Here is a 19,870-nt window from a genome sequence, read left to right as displayed (position 1 = left end):
TGTGCAAAAGTCTAGAAAGTTAAGACCACCCTTATCATAAGTGTTCATTACAACAGTTTTTTTAATGTAATGATTTTTGTTCCTCCAAATAAAGTTAAATAGAATTTTGTCAATGGTTTTCAGGACTTTTTTGTCAACATTGAGGGATAAAGCTGCGTACGTTAGGCGAGAGATTCCCTCAGCTTTAGTTAGCAAAACTCTGCCTCTCAATGATAAATCTCTCTGGAGCCACTGGTTCAGCTTTGTCTGTGTTTTATTAATAATTGGGTCAAAATTTAATTGGCATCTGGCTTTTTTATCTTTAGAGAAAGTAATTCCTAGGTAGGTAATGGACTCTTTCACTGGAATATTACAGATAGAGAGGACGTCGCAGTGTTTAAGAGCAAACAATTCACATTTTTTTATGTTTAAACAGAGTCCAGATGCAACGGAAAAATTATTAATCAGATTAATGGCTAACGGTACCTGAGAATGATCTTTTAGAAAGAGGGTGGTATCATCAGCTAGTTGGCTGATAGTGACTGTGTGGTCTGCTATTGAAATACCTTTTAGTGAGCTGAGTTTTATAGAGTCAGTGAGGAGCTGGGTGCAGAGGAGGAATAAATAAGGGGAAATAGGGCATCCCTGCCTGACTCCTCTTTTTAGTAAAAATCGAGGAGAAGTCCCAGCATGAAGTTTGATAGAACAATTTCCTCCTGCATACATGGTTTTAACAGCTCCTCTAAAGAATGGACCAAAACCAAATTTTTCTATCGCATGGAGGATGAAGTTGTGTTCAATTGTGTCAAAGGCTTTGTAAAAATCGAGAAAAAGGATAAAGCTTTCGTCGGGACAATAATCTGAATAATCAATTAAATCAAGTACTAATCTGATATTATTTGATATGTGTCTATTTGTCATGAAGCCAGACTGAGTCTCATCTATTATATGATCCAAAACCTTTTTTAACCTTTCAGCGAAGATTAAGGCAAGTATTTTATAATCATTGTTAAGCAGGCAGATTGGACGCCAATTGTCAATGAGGAGTAAATCCTTTTTAGGTTTGGGTATTAATGTTATAAGGCCCTGGGTTAAAGTAGGAGGAAGGAAGTTGTTGTTCAAGCTCTCCAGGAATAAATGGTGGAGGAAAGGAGAAAGTTGTTCGGAGAATGTTTTATAGAATTCAGAGGTTAAGCCGTCTGTGCCTGGAGATTTATTTAATTTGAGGTGTTCAATAGCTGATATAACTTCATGTAGCAATAGTGGTTTATCACAGAATTCCTTCAAATCAGACTCAATTACCTTGGTGTCTGTGAGAGATTGTAAGAAGAGATTAGAAGTTTCTTCACAATATTTAGATTCATAAAGTTTAGTGTAGAAGTCAGAGCAGTAATTGGCTATTTTTTTAGGATTATCTGTAACATTCCCATCAATATTTAATTTTTGTATTGAATTATTTTTAGCATTTTGTCTTTCAAGGCGAAAGAAATATGCAGTATTCTGCTCTCCTTCCTCCATCCATCTCCTCCTGCTTCTTATAAAGGCTCCCTCAGCTTTTCTTCGGTACATGTCATCCAGTTTATTTTGCAGATTAATTAAGTGTTTTCGCTCATTTTCATTTAAGTCAACAGGAGATTTTTGTGTTAAAGATGTTATTTCTGAAATTAAGCTCTCCTCTTCAAATCTTTTAGCTTTAGCAAATGAGCTTCCATATGTTCTAAAATATTTAGATAATTCAAATTTTAGAAGTTCCCAATTTCTGCTAAACTGTTTTTCTAAGGAAGCTTTCTGCCAGAAACGTTTAATTAGTAAGCAAACGGTTTTGGACACCTTATCATGTTGCAAGATAGAGTTATTTAATTTCCAGTATGAATTTCTGTAACAAGTGTTTGGATTTAAAAATATCTGTATTGAAATAGCTTTGTGATCAGTTAAAGGAGTGGTGAGAATTTTCACATTTATACAATTTTCATCAAGGCAGCTTGAAACCAGCCAAAAATCTATGCGAGAAAAGCTGGTCTGGGATTTATTGCTCCAGGTAAAAGAATTTACATTAGAATTCTTTTGTCTCCATATATCTACTAACTGAAATTTCTGCATGAATCGTATTAAACTGGAGGCCATAGAATTACTAGTTCTAGGAGGCCATCTGTCTAACAGACCATCCAGAGCAACATTAAAGTCCCCTCCCATCACAATCAAGGCATTTGGATATTTGGATAACCAGTGTAGAAGACGAGATTCTAATTTCTCCAACAATAAGTCATTTTCACATTTTGCGTTGTACCCATATATGTTTACAAGTAATACAAGAGAATCATTAGTATTAAGGACCAGAACGAAGAAATGACCTTTAGGATCCCCATCAGAATGCAATACGGCTCCATTGAAGGAGTTTTTCAAAACAGCAGCACCTGCTGCTCTTTCTGAGCCATGTGATAACCAGATATCGTTACCCCACTGCGCCTTCCAGAACTGTACATCATCTTTAGTTGAATGTGTTTCTTGAAAAAAGGAGAAATCGGTTTTCTGTTGCTTTGCAAAAAGAAATAAGGCTTTTCGTTTGACATTCTGTCTCAACCCCCTGGCATTAAGAGAAAGAACAGAGAACGACAGTGTAAAAAAGAAAAGAAAAAACTATAGAAAAAGTACTATAAGAGTAGAGAAAAACTCAAGTACTGAACAAATAACTATCTCTATCCCATTATTAACAGCAGAGCTATATGGGTTAATAACAATCTCTTTGTTCGGCAAAAAATATTTGTCAAAAATTGGCCATTAAAAATAAGGGAAGAAGGATACAGAAAACAAAAAAAGCATTTAAAAAATAGGCCATTTGTAAAAAAAGGGAAAATATTTTTTGTCTTTTTTTTTTTTTTTTTTAATCTATTTATTTTTTATATGTTTTTAATTATTTTGAATTATTGCTATCCTCTTTTTACCAGCTCACATATTTGGGAAAGTGTGCAAAATCACCTGTAAAAGTTCAACATTTGAAAAGCAAAAGCCCAAATCAAACCAGACCTTTTCAAGCTTGCCTCAGTGAAAAAGCGTGACAAGTCTGTCCTGGTGCTTGCAGAGCATCCTAGGTGGAAGAGGCCTCTGCAGAAGATGTGTCCATTTGGGATTGGTGAAAGTTTTCTGGTCGTACTTCTTTGCCTTCTATGATGACACGAATACCTGCAAAATGAGCCTTTTTTCCTTCTTTCTTTGCAGCCTCAATAATGGGCCACAGCTTATTTCTCAGCGCTTTGTCCTCAGAAGTCAGGTCTTCAGCAAATCTCAGTTTGTTGTTTCTGAGGTACTCGCTCCTTTTAGCTGCTCTCCACAGAAGATCTCTGGTCGATATGGATGTGAAGCGGATGAATGTCGTCCTCGGTCTGTTGGTTGCTCCTGTCTTCTTTCCGAGACGATAAGCCATGTCGATATCCCCTGTAATTTTTTCCTGAGAACTGGGAATCACAGCACAGCAGATGTTGGTGACTTTGGCTTTGATGTCTTCAGGGTTTCCCTCCGGCACACCGTGTAGTCTGAGGTTCCATCTTCGACCATATCTTTCAGCTTCATTAAGTTTATGCTGCAGTTCTGATATTTTCTGGTCGTATTTTTCATTTGCAGTTTTGACTTCTTTCATCTCCACTTTCAGAGTTTCAACTTCTGCAAAAGCAAAGTCCAGGGATTTCTTCAGGCCCTCAATACTTAAAGTATTTTTGTTGATGAGGCCTTCTAGATTATCAGCCCGCGTGTTAATTGCGTCCAGAATGTTGTTCTGTAATTCTGACAAAGACATTTCAGCTTTTTGCTTTTTTTCCTTAGGTTTAACTGGCGTATCTGGAGTAGAGTCAGGCGGCAGACCGGAGCTAGTGTAGTCATGATCAGAGCTAGCAGCAGCTGGAGCCGAGACAGCAGTTGGAGAGCTAGCTGTTTTCTCAATATCAAGAGGAACTCCGAACTCCATACCTTCTTCACGGACGGTAGGTTCTCTTCCTTTTCGTTTTGTGTTTAGGTCGCTTGGCTTCATGATGAGCTGGAACGGGTTTCACAGGCTGCAGTGTAGCCGGCTTAGCTTAGCTTAGCCGTTTTCGATGTAGCCGATTTAGCTTAGCCGTTGTCCAGACCCCCAACAGCGGTAATAGATAGATTTAGAAGAGAGGTGGTTTCTTTCAAAGGCTTGGAGATTGATCTTGGTTCCTTTAGATTTCTGTAGCGTGTACTTCTGTTAGTTAAAGTTTGGTAGTAAGGGATAGAGGATAGTTTCTTCACTTAACCAAAGAGCGTTGCTTCTGCATCGGTCGCCATCTTGACCGATCTCCTTTTCATCACTGTCCAGTAACGGTGCCATGCACAAGATAAAGATTCTCTTAAGCTATAAAGAGTTTAACCTGCAGCCTCATGCTTATTATACATACAGTATGTGGAAGATGGAGTAAGATGCACACAAGCTATTAAACTTTGATTTATTTTTTTATAATGAAAATGCACAATAATGTCAAACAAAAGCTTTTAGGAAAAACATTTACATATACAAATATATACAATAAACCAATGAATAGTGCTGCATTAAAAAGCCATCTAATGAGTTATTTTTCTTTGCAGGGATGACAAATTGCTAATAAAACAAATTATAATATTATTCCACAGTTGGAAAAAAAAATAGAAAAATATACAATACAGCAAATCAACATAAATATGTTGAAAACATCAGTATTTGGGTCACATGTCTGTCATTTATTAAATTTAGAAAGAAAACGTTTTCCACCTGTATTTACAACAGTTCAAAAGAACAATATAAACGGGAAAAAAACAAAAAAAAACTTCCCAGGAGTGGAAACTCTCACTGGAGGACAATTCTGCAACACAAAAATCACTGTTAGTTCAATGACATTGCGAGTTTCTCTGTAAATATGTAAAATACAGAGTTTATAACACTTTAAACACTGATTTTTTTGCCAGGTAGTGTAAACATAAACAGATGATTTGAGCTTAGAATAAACATCACTGTCCAACAGCAGCTTATGTAAGACCAGCAGCTGTCAGTGTGAGAGTTGGAAGCCATCGAGAAAGACGAGTCAAGACTGAGACCATCTTACTTGAGTCTTCAGATCAGCTTCACGGCCCCATTTGAGATGAGCGGCGCGATGGTGCGATACCGCATCAAGTGCTGCGAGCCCTCTTCCAGATCCACAACATACTCTCTGGCAAGTGAGTCACAGAAAGTTACCACTTGGTTTGCATTCGGAAAAGAACTTCGCCACCTGCTGGTGGGATGGTAGAAATCATCTCATTATCTTGTAAATTAAAAGTTGTTTGGTACCTTTGATCATCTGTTTCAGGCTCAATCAAGATATTTTCTTGTTTCTCTTTGACTCGCAGAAACACAAACGAGTCTAAGCAGGGCTCCGGAACTGCAGTTGCACAAGAGAACATTTCATTTGTCACAAAAGTGATCGCAATACTAAACAATGAAAAAAACAAAGGCAAGATACCTGCTTTGAGCATGTCAATGCTCTGTAGGTTAGGTGGCATCCGCTTCAGCGCTACCGCTTTCAGGTACGCTTCTGTGTTGTCATAATACCTGAAAAAAATATCTGAACGTTTTCATCCATGCAAATTGTTTTGTTCAAAACGGTATAAAAATGTCTGTTGAACTCAAACGCACTCTTTGGCAAATGCAAACTCCTCGGGGGAAAGCAGGGATGGCTCCCCATCAGCTCGAGACTTTTCCCTCTCCAGGACATGAGGGAAAAACTTTTCAATCTAAACAGACAGCACACAGAAAGGAAGCTTTGTCTTTATATTTATAGAGCAAGATTGGAGCTTTACTGTACAACTTCCACCTGACTGACTTTCTGCAGCCGGGAGCGCAGGTAGCTGGTGAGGACAAAGCGGATCCGGTCCACTTCCATGCGATGTATGCTGGCCTTGGTGTCGCCTTTCTTCACTCGCTGCAAGTTGGACTCCTGTTGGCAGAGAAGTTGAGTAGCACTTTACTCACAACGATGGGAAAAGTACACATTTACTATAAAAGAAATGCACCAATGATACAATTAGTGGCATTTTTCTCATCATGAAGGACATCTATAAAGAAAGTTCAAATAAAAATTACTTTAGTCATCATCAATCATTTTGAATCAGGAGCAAACGATAAATGACAAAAGTACGTTACGTAAAAAAATAACGCTGGGCAGGTCACAAGCACCTGAGCTATCAGGAATGGAGAGGGGAAGGGGGGCGGGGTTGCTCTGCACCACAACTCAGAGGGGATTTTCTAATGAACTACTGCTGCTCTGCAGAAACTATGTTCTAAAAGGTTTTCGAATTTTGGATAAAAAAAAAGCACATGATTGTGATTAAAACGGTTTTACAATCGATCAAATCGATGGGATACAAAGTGACCCTTTAACAAGGAAGGCAATTATTTTGTTAATTACGTACTCTATGACCTGATTTAGAAACTGATTTGCAGTCATCTAAGAAACCTTAATAGCATTTACATTATTAGTAACAATCCACATAAACCTCATTTCAACAACTCCTGAGTTTCGAGAATGCTGTTAACTAACCAGTAAGTTGTGGCTTCAAGTGAATCTGTCAATCAAAACTGATGGTGATGAGCATCAAAAGTAGCAGACTGTTCGTGGTTACCATATGAGTGAGCTGCTCCATCACACATTCCACCACTTCGGATTTGTTCTCCTGCAGCTCGGGGGAGAACTTCTCATTCAGCCAAGCCTGTGACTCAACCAGAAGAGCGCAGCAGTGAAGCTGGGGCTAACACAGGATGGTTGCAATCATTGCTTTGAGACGCAAGAAAAGGTTTAAGGTCCTAATAGTTCGATCTCACCTCTTCCAGTTTGGCGATCAGCTCTGCTGGAGTCATAACGTCCTCCTGGCTGTCATCTTCTTGGTTGATCTCGCTGTCATCAAACGCGGCTTCCGACATCGTTTTGTTCTTTTAAAGGGACTAAATTACCTCATATGTTTTGCTACTTCGTATTCTAATTGGCTCATTTGAAGCCACTCAAAGATTCTATCGATTCAATAAAAAGTACTATTTTAAAACGCAACTGCAACCCCAGCGTCTGTGTACAAAGACAACTCTTTATGTATTCGCGCCAAATGTGGTGCTCTCGCGAGATTGAATTGTTCGTGGGTTTGTTCACCCTGAGTTTAGTATGCCAGGCATTCTCATCGTCTGTCATTGGCCAAATGCTTCGGAAAACTCTTAAAGCAAATAAATTATTAATAAATAAACAAAAAGAGAGAGAAAAAAGTTAGGAATAGTTCTTAAGGTTTTTCTTTTGCCACATCCGCAACCGCAGTTACCGGGATTATTCAACGTGATGGAAAAAAAAGAAGCCTGAAATAGTAAAAACTGGCAATTAAACCAACTCATCTTGACTTTTTGTTTAAATTGTGTTTTCGTAATTGTGTAAGCAGAACACGTTCATTGCAATTATGCAGACTAGAACATTTTATAGGCCCGTGCATTATCTACAGTGTAGCAGATCTTTACATTTTAAAGAATGGCCCAGATTGCACTCAGCTGATCCCTTGTTTCTCAATATTCATAAAGACTGTTTATAAAATTTGAATATCAGACAAGTTGGAATGATAGCAAAATAAATACATACAATAAAAATAATAATAGGCATAAATTTTTTTTAACTATAACCCAAAGAATTTAGAAACCCTGATGAAATGTAAGAGTCTCAACATTTCTGTATTTTTGATAGACTAATTCATTCATCCATTTTCTTAACCCGCTTTATCCCTTTCTGGGTTATTGGGTTGCTGGAGCGTGTCACCGTGAAGGGGGGGGAACACCCGAAACTTCAGGGGTTTGAGGGCCGGTGCGTTTGTATGATTTCGACGTATCCAAGCCCCTATCCAAGACCGATTACCTGGTTCAGGTGTGTTCAGCCAAATAGAACATGCCGGAGCAGGGTATGTTGGAAAACATGCAGGAATGCGGTCCCCGAGACTGAAGTTTGCCCATGTTTGAACCAAATGTACAACAAACAGCTATGATGAGCTGCTAAACATCCCTCTGCGGTCTAACTTCAGAGTTGGAACAGTGCAGTCAGGCAGATAAAGTTTAGATAAAAACTACCAAATCCTTCATCACACTATTTGGCAGTGTGATGGCTGCCTACGCTGCCACCCCATCAGGGCAGTAATCTCCTGCACCACATCACCATATCTGTTCACTTTATTTTTTGTGCATATACTTTTAGTTTTCTTTTTTCAAACATAACCCAAACACATGTTTGAACATAAAATTTATTAACATGTTTCAGTTTACTTTATGATAATTTGCTTCATTAATTTGATGTTTTGTTTTGAGTTACCAGTGCTGAGGGAACCATTGCTGCTGCTGCTGCTGCTGCTGCTGCTGCTGCTGCTGCTGCTGCTGCTGCTGCTGCTGCTGCTGCTGCTGCTGCTGCTGCTGCTGCTGCTGCTGCTGCTGAAACAATCAAGTCAGGCCTGACACAACAATTCATGCCAGTCAGCAGAGGCCTTATATTCAGCAGGAAGCTAATTGGACTGAACCATCGCCCAGTAAAGAAACTCTTTCTCTGTTTCTTTACTTTAGTTTCAATTTTGATGTTCTTTATTTTCATTCATTTGTGTATGTTAATTTACCATTGGATGGACTTTAGTTTAGTTTGTTTGTTGTATTTTGTCTTAGTCTTTTTAAGTTCCCCCTTGTGTGTCTAGTTGGTTTGATCAGCCACTATATGTGTTCCCTTGTGTTCACAATTAGGTAGGTCAGTTTAACCCTTGTGCTATATCTTAGATGACCCCACCCTTACATTGACGTGTTCTCCCTACCATGGCAAAGGTGGAAAGATTTCATGTAATCCATGGACACCAGTGAAGATCACAAATCATTGAAGAAAAAAGGTTCAGTGCACCGTCTGGGTCTAGATGACCCAACTCCCAATGTTAAAGTGCCTAGGATAGCACAAGGGTAAATGGTAAATGGCGTCTACTTATATAGCGCTTTCTACCTTCTTACAAAGGCCCAAAGTGCTTTACAGTCACATTCACACACACATTCAAACACTGATGGCAGCTCCGCTGCTGCCAACCTCCCACCAGAGGCAAAGTGGGGTTCAGTGTGTTGGCCAAGGACACTTTGACACATGGGCATGCAAGGCGGGAATTGAACTTGCAATATTACGATCATGGGTCAACCGCCCTACCGCTGCACCACGGCCGCGGGTAAATAAGTTTGTCTGTTCAGTTGTCAACTGTTAAATTTAAATCTTGTGTTTAATTTTGTTACTTTGACCTCTTTTAAAGGGCCCCTTTTTGCCCATTTACACTTTTTAAAAATAAATGTAAATATTTTTGATAAACTTGTTTGCTGTTCTTGCCTTACACTGCTCGGTCCACCACAGGCAGCCAAACAGAGAAAATTGTCATTCCACAAGGGACCTCTCTTCTGCATAAATATTATCAAGCATTACTTTGACCAATTGATTAGTGAAAAGGTTATGCAATATATGACCATAACTTTTAGAATCTGATGGATTGTATCGATTTTTTTCATGTCACCATTGAACATTTATAACAAAAGGATTATTTCCACACATTTACTTATAGTCAGTTGTGTTCCCACAGATATGCTGGGTAAAAATAAATGCCCCCTGCATTTCACAGCGCTCTCTGTCTCACTTCTGCTGTGCATTTGAACATGCCTCATTTGTTTCAGCTGTTTCAGACCACATTGTGGCCTGCAGCGTAATCTCATTTGTGCAGTTTCCGCTCACTCTTTCCTTCTCATTGCTTTTTGCCTCAAAGTTCTTTGTTATTTACACTGTCGATGATCTGGCGTCCGCTAGACACTGCCATTGCACTGACGTTCATTATGGCAGACCACAGCGTCTTCCTACGAGGTTGGGTTTGCTATGTCAGACCTATAGTCAGAAAGCAACCTGTGAAGCTGCACACACTTGAGCAACACACACTAATGCTGCAGAGGGTCTTGACCACAGTCTGTGCTAAAAACGAGAACAACTTGAATGCAGAATTAAGGCCAGTTTGGAGGGCATGCTCTGAAGACAACATTTTTTTGTGTAGATTGTAGGGGTGTACCAATTAATTGATTAATCGAGTTATATTCCTACAATCCAACCGGATCGATCTGTCCGAGGCAAGTTGTTAATCGAATCAAATCTACAAATAAAATCGTTTCAAAATAAACTAAATCGATCTTGGAAAATGCCATTTGGATTGAAACACGGTAGGTTTATTTTACTATAACATAAAAACAACCAAGTGCATCACAGTGGACAACACACATGTGATGGCAGCAGAAAATGATCGCATCATCATTCCAGTCCAATGTGTGGAAACACTGAATTTGGCAGACATGTAACCATGAAGTGTGGTAGAATGTTCTAATAATGTTCCGTTTGTCGTTTTTTGATGTGGAAAAACAATATTTGGCTGGACTTTATAAAACTCAAATGTGAATGGATTTGCCCTTAATTCTTGTTTACTTGTTTGTTTGTACACATATTTAATTTACACTTGATTATTCATTCATTCATCTTCTAATCTGTTTGTTCCCTTTTGGGGTTGCGGGGCTGTCGGAGCCTTGATCATCTCACAAGAAATACAAGGAATCTGGAAAATGTCACCTGCACTGCTCAGTAACCAGACATTTATCTCTGAGTCACACTGGTTGAAGTTTTGGCAAAAGATGTCCTGGAAAGATTTTAGGTCAGTGAATTGCATCACCAACCACAAATTGTGATATTGTTGTTAAAATGAACCTCTAGTAAATTGCCATCCATCCAGGTTGATTCCATCAAAGTAGTAAGTAGAAAAGCAGTCAACTAGACTTGGTTAATATAATATAGTAGTATATTTCATTACTGAAGGCATTTCAGTTTACAGACATTTCTTTCTTAATTATCTTAATTTGTATTTAACATTTCTTGTAAAAAAAAATAAAAAAAAATAAAGGGAGGAACCTAAAAATAAGCAAATAAAAGCAGAACCAGATCCTCTATTTAATCGTGTTTGCAGTGTTAAAGTTACCTTTTTAAAATTTCTTATTTCTTTTGAAAGTAATCTTTTCTAATGGAACATAATACTGACACAGGCATAAACAATCCTTTTTGTGTATTTATAAATTGAGAAAGTAGTACAGTGTTTTTTTATTTTACTTTCACAGACAAGTTATTGAAATTGTGCAACGGAGGTGGTAAAAACGGAATTGTGTTTTGGCCAAGATCATTACTATATCATAAAAACTAAGAGACATTTTTTGGAAAGTAAGCCCTTTAAAAAAAACATATTACAGCCTTTAATCTAACACACTAAAGAAATGTTTCCTTCATTCATCAAGCATTCTGTTACCTCATCATGTTCAAATTAACCCAGTGTGCTGCTTATGTTTTCCTAAGCCTAGTTCAGTTTTGGCTACACTAAGCCTCAAACTTTTACCAAATGGTTCTTTTAAAAAAAGTATTTGGGTTCAGATAAAATCAGATAAAATAAAAATCACAGCTTGTGTGGATAAATAGGATTCATGGTGGGTAGAGTGTATCCAGCTTGGGGATTCAACAGTGGAAAGGTGTAGGCGTAAGGGTAAACGGCTGGACCGATGACAGCCGAGTGGCCTGGGCCTATTGGGACGTGGCGGTACATCAGCTGGGATTGAGGTAGTCTCATTCTGTGGGGGAAAAATGCAGGATGCAGTGCTGGCTGGTGCCGAGAGTCTCTCCCTGATTTGTCGTAGTTCGACAGGATGCATGAAGTTGGCAGATGGGCGGCGGACTGAGGCAGGGTTTGTTGAGGAAGAGGAACTTTTTGTGGCAGTGTCCTGGATCTCTCTCTCTTCTCTGTCTGATAAGACCAGGGGGCAACACTGTTCAGTTTCTTCGCACACGCCAGGGAGTCGTCCTGCTGATAAAGCCTGCTCTGGTGAATTTTATAAGTGGGCCGAATGGGAGCGGGTCGCAGAAGCTGCACGGGCTTTGGAACAACTTTGGTAAAACTTGAGGTAGACGTCGCAAAAGTGGAAGGGGATAAGGGATAGGTGAAATACTTCCCAGTCCCCTTCTGGTAAGGCTTCCAGGCAGAGTCCTTTTTCAGACTCTTTACTGAACCGGTGGTTAGCGTTTGGGGCCTGACCTGAGAAAATTCTTTGCTCTGTCCCATAGGCACTGTGGATGCTTGACTGCAGCTCACAGGCTTGTCGTCCTCCTGTTTTTTGGTGGGGCTCAAACAGCTCTGGGGCCTCTCTGAGCCTTTGGCAGATGGACTGTCCTCTGATGAAACAGAAAGAGGGGAGGGGCTGCGGGAGGAAGAGGAGGATGACGGAAGCGGGGAGCCATCCGAGGAGTTCCTGCTGGAGGAAGCCCTGGCTGGAGACAGGGAGCAGTGGATGACGGAAGGCCTTTCCTTGTCCTCTCTCTGAGAACTCACGGGTACATTAAGGCAGGCCTGAGCCATTCTCTTTTTCTTTTCCAGGGGAGAAATGACCTCTCCGGTCGCAGATGGGACGTGAGGAGCCCAGGAGCTGGACATTGGGACTTGCAACATGTGGCCATTGATGGAAGCGCTGAAATTGCTGGAGGGTCTGTTGGACTGCCTGCAGTCTGAGTGGTGTCCTTCAGAAGCAGCAGCCCAGAGTGTAAAGTTTGGACTCATTATCACCTCACGTTGGCAAACCGTTTCTGGACTTCTTTGGGCACACATCTGCAGGAAAATACAGGAAAACAGTTTATTATTAAGCGCAGACATTAAAGCATGCTACATTTTCGACAGGCATTTTCTTTCTTACCTCAGAGTCCAATTCTCTCTCTGACAGCGTCCTCTTCCTCTTCCCATCCGCCTTGTTCATCTTGCTCTCTGGGTTTCTCTTGTAAGGCTTTCGTGGTTTGCTGGGAGGCAGAGGTTTGTTTTCCTCTCCTTTGATGTGCCTCTCAAAGGGAAGCACAAGCCTTCAGGAGAAATGGAATGTTTTAGACTTGTAACAAGAAAGTTCTTTGGCAAAAGCCGACAGGGAACTTCTCTCATACTTCTCATAGTGTCTTCGGGTGCAGGTGGCAGCACTGGTGCTGCCTGGGCTCCCCCCCAACTCATCGTACACTTTTTTCCAAAGGCGTCGAGCAGTTACCTGTTGGTAGAAAAGTGGGAACATTTGCATTAGTGTGAACTTAGCTCTATTATCAATAAATAAATAGAAATTTGCATTTTTAAATTCTATTTAGCACTATTAGTTAAATGTACTTGTCAAAACCCCTGTGCTAAAAAAATCTCAGGACTTCATCTGGATTTTCATTGAAAAACACAAAAAATCATAGTATTTTTGTCTAGCTTCTAGTTAAAATATGTTTGACACTTGATATAAGACAAAAGTAGCTTACTAGTGACTTTTTAGTAAGATGTAACAAAAGTAAATCTTGAATAGAGATCTTGCTGAGAATTTAATCTTAAAAAACATCTGATTTTAAGTAATATTTTAATGACTTCTTTTGACACATTATTTTGACAACTTTATCTATTTTTATAGGATTGTTGTAGCGCTTCAAACAGGATATTTTTTTTTGGGGGGGGGAGTACAAGCATGTCTCCATGTATGTTTGTAAATGTACTTACTTTAAAGATATACAACTTTATTTTTACAGTACACGCTTATTTTAAGACATAGTTTTTCCATATGTCAGAATAATGTATGTAAATGTGAGTGTTTATATGTAAAGGTCAGGATTTCAAAACATATTTTAAGACATCTTACCCAGACAAATTCTAATAGTTCCATTGGCAGATTTCTTTCACTTCAAATACAAGAAAAGCTTCCCTTTAGATTTTCCCAACTGACAATTTTAGAGCTTGCCAGGAAATGTTTTGGGAAGTCTTTTTTAAAATGTTATTTTACTTTATGTTTTCATTTCTTTGTGTTCTAATTTCTTTGAGAGGAGGATCTGCCCTCTGCTGGGTTTAAATGGAAATGCAATTTTGAAAAGTTATGAAAACTTATGAAATTGAGGCCACCCAATGTGCAAGAACCAAAGAAATAATAGATCATTTAAGGGTTAAACCACAACTTTTTTTGTTAAAAAATAAACAGAAGTATTTAGTGTTTTTCTTGAATGAATTTCATCATAATTGCATTTTATTCATCCACATGTGCTTTCATTTATGTCCGTTTGAATCTAATAGAGAACGCCAGTGGCTTGTTACCACCTTACATGCCACGAATGCAGCATGCGTGGGTGACCTGTATTGTAGTGTTCATGCACAGGGAAACTGTGCTGGTGGTCTACCCTAAGCCCCGCTCTGGTTCCATTTCAATATGAGTATCACTTTCAGAACTTCAAAGGCGAGAAGAACATTTTTTTTTTTTTTCAAGAGCACAGTTTTTAGAGCTCAGCAGCTTCGCTGTCCTCAAGTGTAGTCTAAAAAAACAAAGTCCTTATTTTAGCATCCGAGAGCTGCTCACTTTCCACTCAGAAACCACCCAACACAGAAGCTTTACAGGTTAAGGGTTATAAAGAATGTTGAGAGGAGAACTTACGGAATCATAGCCCCCAAGTTTGTCAACAGCTTTATAGATTCTCCAGAGATTAACTAGGAGAAGAAATGAGGAGAGAGTTGTTGTTATTCTTTAGCCAAATTGTGAAATTGGTTTAAAAAAAAAAAAAGTGAATTGAAGAGCAACTCACTCTGTTTAAAGCCCAGATGTGGGATCCTTTCAATGGGTGTACCTTTGTCCTTCATAAAAGAGTGCAAACTGGACACAAAGGCTTTCTCCTCCTTCTGCGGCCGGTTGAGCTTTGCCTCTTCCTCACATTCAGTGGTAGAGCCGTGGATTTCAATAACACAGGGAGAAGCCTATAAGAGGGGAAACATTTTTATGTCTATGGAACTAGTGTGTCCTATTGGAAAACTATTTTACGCTTGGAGGGATGAAAGATGGGAAAAGAGACTGTTGAAATCTTGAAATGAAACAGACAAAATCAGAGTGTAGAGTTTCAATTCAAACCACTGCACATCCCGTGTGGAGATAAAGCAGCAGGGTTTTTGGTTTTTGGTCTGAACTTATCAGCCAACTGTGTCACGGATGTCACTTTAAAAAATTAAGAAGGCATCGAAACATGTGCTGTAAACTAAAACTCTGTTGCTGGTGAGCTGGGATTAGGAATTTAAGTTATAAAAGCTAAAAGAAGAGTATTTGTCCCCTTGGGACTAAAAAACAGACTCAAAAAAAAAAAAAAAAAACAGATGCTACCAAGAATTTAAGTCCGATCAACTTCTCAGTAGTTTTGGTGAAAGAAATAGTCTCTATTTGTGGTTTGAAAAAAAGAGAAATGAAACATTAAATGCAGGCAAGATAAAGAAAAAAGAAACAGCTACAACAACAAAAAACAGAAGCACTAGACAGCAGGGCCCTAAGATAAACTTACAGTATTTTCTTTCTAAAGAAGATGCGATGTATTATAGTGTGTTGTTTGTCCCTATGTTTGAACTTAATTGTCATCTACCTGATCTGCTAAACCCCGCCTCCTTATGGCTCAAATGGGTTCAATTTCTTTTAAATCGGTCAAATCAATGAGTAGCAGCTACTCTGGTTTTGTGTAAGGTTATCTGCTCGATTACTATCTATGCTGATGACGATAATTGAGACAAAACCCCCTAAACAGTTCAAGAAAAAGGCCACCAGTGCAACTCACGGCTCCCTCAGTAGTCAAAAACGTGAAGAAAAAAATTGTTACAATTGCAAAGTTGTTATAAATACAAAATATTTCAGTTTTTTACCTTTTTTTTGTAAGTAATAAACACAAGATGAGGAAATACACAATGACACATATTATTATTTATATTACCATTATCAAAAAGTAGTACACTTGAGTAGTACACTTGAGTATTTTTATAAGCATTACAAGTATACTTTCATGTCTGTGTAGTGCAGCAAGCATACTAACTGAATGCTTTTTCAGTATAAATTAGAACATTTAAAAGTTTACAATTGTATAAAAGTAAACTTTAAGTATATTACCGAATACTTGCAGTACACTTAGACTACTTTTTGCTAAGGACAGATACCGGTACTTTTGTTCACATAATATTGTTTTCCCGTTCTGCACGTTTGGTTTGATGCAAACCTGTTTCTTTATCTCTTTTTGCACATGTGCAACAAAAACAGATTAGTCAATTTGCGGTGACAACTCAACACTTTTCTATGAGTTTTGATTAGCATGTTTCAAAGAATAGCAAAAATAAAAATGTAAATATTGTCCAGTTTTTTAGAGAAGTTAGCGAGACTCTGTGCATAGCAAGAATCAGCTTTGGGAAATTCTGCACTGACTCAAAAAGAACACAGAATTTAGAGAGAACCAAGACAAACATGGGATTTTTTTTCTAGAAATGACACACTTATTCTTGCAATCTAACCTCTATGAGTGACACATTAGTCACTAAATTGAAGTTAATAAAAAAAAAAAACAACAACTCTGTGCATTAAATATTCAAATGCGGACTGGCTGCTTCCCTGATCAATTTCAGAGCAGCATAATTCGGCGAATACCACAATGAGTGCCGATATTTTACTTTTAATCATCACATCTCGAAACCGCTATTTCTGTGGCACTCATTGTAAAACAAAAACGAGCAAGGCGGTTTCATATTGAATCAAGTTCCTCAATGTGGTTCCTGGTTCCGAGAAGTAAACCTCTAGAGTGAGTAATAGTGAAGGTGCAGGCCTTAAACTAAGACCGTCCAAACTGAGTCAGTTTGGTGGCTCCATACTGCTGTTCCCAGCCGGCAGCCAACTGCACTGACTATTTTTCTCTCAAATCCCTTCAGCCCCTCAGTTTGCATCTTTTTTTTTTTAAATGCCATATTCACAAACCGCTTAGGTTCAGTTTATGCATTTCCAGAGATGTGATGTACTGTAAATGCCCACCTGAATTTAAAAACCAGAAATCCCAATATGAGAAAACTGCAAGCACATCAACGTGTTCATCTAAACTTACTCACAGCTTTTCAATCTGATTCACAAAAGGGCTGTGCATCATAGGCTGCCGACAGGAAGTGTCAGCGCTGTGAGCCACAAAGTGTAGCCCTTCAGATGTCATCTCACATTTTTTATCGAATATTTGCGTGAAAGAATTCAGTTGATTTTTCGCAAATTGAAATTTTTGGAAAACTGTGTGGGTGATGATGTCAGTATGTTGATATGTGATTCTCACTATGACTGTCAATGGCGTTCAGACTGATGCTATCTGTGGGGCAGAATCCACCACAGAAACCAAGATGCTTTCAACTAACATGGGCCTTGGAAATTTGATGAGCTAATTTGTACTTCTCATATTGTACCTCTCACTTCAGTTACCAGAACAGTGGCTGTGACTTTCTACTTCAGTTTCTTTATGCGCACTTCAAATATTGCAATAAGAAATGTGTGTGTTTGCCCTTCTCAGAATAATGCCACTTATCTGCAGACAGTCATTTCACAGCAGGCCCGAAAGATAAAAGAACTGCTGGCAAACACCTCTTAAAAAAAGAGAAATTGACACCGTCTCAAACAGACTACCAAAAAACAAAAAAGGAAATGAAAACACAACACATTACTAATTCTGAGCTGTCATTTCAGTAGTTGCAGATGAACTGTAACTGATGGAAACTGCCCCACCACACGTCCACAGAGCCAACTGACGGTTCACGGGCAGTGACCCAATCTAGTACCTGCTTTGATGTGTCCATCTCCTCCTCGCCTCCTGCTGTCTGTTGAACCGCCTCGCTCTGCTCCTCCTGAGCTTTAAACACATCAGAAAGAAAATTAAAATAAAAATAAAATAAATGTGTGAAGTAAAAAAAAAAGAATATAATCTAACATTATAAATAAAAACTGTTAGAATAAAATTAGGAATATTTGCTATAACACACACTCCCATCCACACACACACACACAGTAATCTGTAGAACATATTGTAGAGTGAGCGTGATATAAAACCACAGGTTGCAAAACCACTTCCTGCTCAAGAAAACAACCACTTGTATGCTGCACTGTATGATATCGTAACACTTGAACTACACTGTTTGTCAATCACTAAATCGCTTCCATCAAGATGCGTCTGTCTTTGTGAAGAAAATCAGCTCATGTATGTGAAGGAAATGATGATATTTGGTTAACGTGAGGGTTCATCCATAAGGAATTTATTCTGTAATAATGTTAATCATTTTCTAGTCTATAAATATATATATATATTTCTTTTTACAGAGAAAAATAACCAATATTCCTCATGCATTCGCATTTTAGGAGAAACTGAAAGATGAGTGTTGAAAATCAAAAGCCTTGGAGTGAGGTGTAATTCTGAGAATGACGTTTCATCCTTCATCAAATGTCTGCTCAATTTCACACAGTTCCCCTCCCACACCAGTATTATTTTTGTTCAAAACCAATATGCTTCTCTTTTGAGATCATTTGTTTCCTGTGTTGTGGCTTTGACCATTATTTCTGCTTTCAGTATAGCCTCCGAACTTCACAATTTTAGGGAAAAAAAGCAAATAAATCCATTTAAAACAAAACCACACCTTAAAAGTTGCAATATCATTTTCAACTTAGAATTTTATACATTCACATTTATAGAAATTATTTTGTCATCTTTATTTAAAAAAAGTAAAAAATATGTTTTTTTTTTCATCTTTTAAATTGAATCATCTTCTCTACAAAGTATGTGCATCAACCTGAGTCAAAGCAGGAGCAGTTTTTCTGAAACTTTATAAATTTGTGCTAATATAAACATTTTTTTTAAAGTTCAACATAACAAAAAAGGGTCCAATCAGAGAGAATTCGGTTTGTTAGTCCTAAACACAGCAGACAGAACATGAGAATGAGAAAGTTCGCCCTCACCCATTGTCAGAAGCTGTCCTCTGGTCTCGAGCTTCTCTGTGTTTGCTGACAGTAATTCATGCATCTCACTCTTCAACTCGATACCACGAAATAGGAAGGTATCTCCACAAGACAGTTTCATTGGTTGACTGATGGCACTGCTGCAAATGAGGCTGGGAAACAGAGTTCTTGTTCTTCTTTCTTTTTTTTCACATTCAGCTCTTGTCATCCTTGTTGTCTGTGTTATCTGCATTTTTAGATCAACACTAAATGCATTTTCTGATTTATTTTGATATTTGGATGTTTATTTGGACAAATCATCCTGTAATTTAGCAAAGTCTATTACAAAAAAGATTTTTTTAAATATAAATGAACTTGAAAAATAGGAAGTATACAAGAAATGTCAAACTAGTGCAGGCTGACATATACAGAAAATATGAAGAGGGCTTTTTGTCAGAGATCAAAATCTCAACTCAAAGAAAGGTCAGCTGCAAATACTGGATTCCAATTCAGCAAATTCCATCATTTGGGGAAGTGAAAGAACTAAAGTCCAAATAAAGGTCTGAAGGCGTCGAAGTGTCAGCAGAACATTTCCTGGGTGTCTTCTGAAACGATGTTTTAAAGAAATGTTTCGCCTCAAATAAAAAAGGAAGCAAAACGGCTAAACTTACTGACAACCATGTGTGACAGAAGAGTTTTGGCCAGTTAGGGACACAGTTTTATTTTAAAAAAAACCTATGTCATTTTAAGTTTCTGGAATTTTAGCTCAATGATGATGTGTAAATGTTAACTTGAATTACTTGAATTATCAGATAAAGTAGCTCAAAGTTTGAGTGCGTCAGCAAATTTTCATGCTGGCTCCACTTCAGGTGAGGAACAAACCATAAAATCTGCCTAACGGGGGGAAGTGGGGTTGTGTTTTGTATGGTTCCATCTACCAATTTAACAATTTGACTGCGAGGAAAGAACTAAAAGCGATGGTTCTGCAGCCCTAAACAATAAATAAATAAATAAATAAAAACGCAGCCAAGA

At 38.4% G+C, this 19,870-nt stretch overlaps 2 protein-coding genes across 3 annotated transcripts; both read right to left on the bottom strand.

Annotated features, from left to right (window-relative positions):
- Nucleotides 1-4,422: 4,422 nt before the first annotated feature.
- Nucleotides 4,423-7,124, bottom strand: gins4 (GINS complex subunit 4 (Sld5 homolog)). Its single transcript, XM_004072494.5, has 8 exons — nt 6,824-7,124; nt 6,625-6,711; nt 5,826-5,939; nt 5,639-5,736; nt 5,466-5,554; nt 5,294-5,384; nt 5,070-5,174; nt 4,423-4,829 (listed from the first exon to the last, which is right to left on the bottom strand). The coding sequence occupies exons 1-7, from the start codon at nt 6,920-6,922 to the stop codon at nt 5,078-5,080; spliced, it is 675 nt and encodes a 224-aa protein (XP_004072542.1). The 5' UTR covers nt 6,923-7,124; the 3' UTR covers nt 4,423-4,829; nt 5,070-5,077.
- Nucleotides 7,125-11,111: 3,987 nt separating this feature from the next.
- On the bottom strand, nt 11,112-19,127 carry arid5a (AT-rich interactive domain 5A). Of its 2 annotated transcripts, XM_004072679.5 has the most exons (7): nt 18,860-19,125; nt 17,692-17,762; nt 14,670-14,838; nt 14,522-14,574; nt 13,023-13,120; nt 12,785-12,944; nt 11,112-12,699 (listed from the first exon to the last, which is right to left on the bottom strand). In XM_004072679.5, the coding sequence occupies exons 1-7, from the start codon at nt 19,089-19,091 to the stop codon at nt 11,500-11,502; spliced, it is 1,983 nt and encodes a 660-aa protein (XP_004072727.3). In that variant the 5' UTR covers nt 19,092-19,125; the 3' UTR covers nt 11,112-11,499. The 2 variants fall into 2 exon arrangements, with proteins under 2 accessions (XP_004072727.3, XP_078808906.1); XM_078952780.1 differs by lacking the exons at nt 14,522-14,574; nt 14,670-14,838 and having other exon boundaries at nt 18,860-19,127.
- Nucleotides 19,128-19,870: the final 743 nt, after the last annotated feature.

Source organism: Oryzias latipes, chromosome 9 (assembly GCF_053564925.1).
Source record: "Oryzias latipes strain Hd-rR chromosome 9, Olatipes_Hd-rR_3.1".
Lineage (NCBI taxonomy): Eukaryota > Metazoa > Chordata > Actinopteri > Beloniformes > Adrianichthyidae > Oryzias > Oryzias latipes.
The sequence above is the reverse complement of the archived record's forward strand: the minus strand, read 5'-3'. Positions and strand labels throughout refer to the sequence as shown.

Bases quoted from the DNA above. Each gene is read 5' to 3' on its own strand.
- gins4 (XM_004072494.5), bottom strand. From the start codon at position 6,922: ATGTCGGAAGCCGCGTTTGATGACAGCGAGATCAACCAAGAAGATGAC. The intron at 5,737-5,825 runs GTCAGTCAGGTG...CTGTCTGTTTAG, and splicing joins TGCGCTCCCGGCTGCAGAAA to ATTGAAAAGTTTTTCCCTCA. The intron at 5,385-5,465 runs GTATCTTGCCTT...GTGCAACTGCAG, and splicing joins CATTGACATGCTCAAAGCAG to TTCCGGAGCCCTGCTTAGAC.
- arid5a (XM_004072679.5), bottom strand. From the start codon at position 19,091: ATGCAGATAACACAGACAACAAGGATGACAAGAGCTGAATGTGAAAAA. The intron at 13,121-14,521 runs GTAAGTTCTCCT...TTCTACCAACAG, and splicing joins AACTTGGGGGCTATGATTCC to GTAACTGCTCGACGCCTTTG. The intron at 12,945-13,022 runs GTATGAGAGAAG...TTTCTCCTGAAG, and splicing joins ACCCGAAGACACTATGAGAA to GCTTGTGCTTCCCTTTGAGA.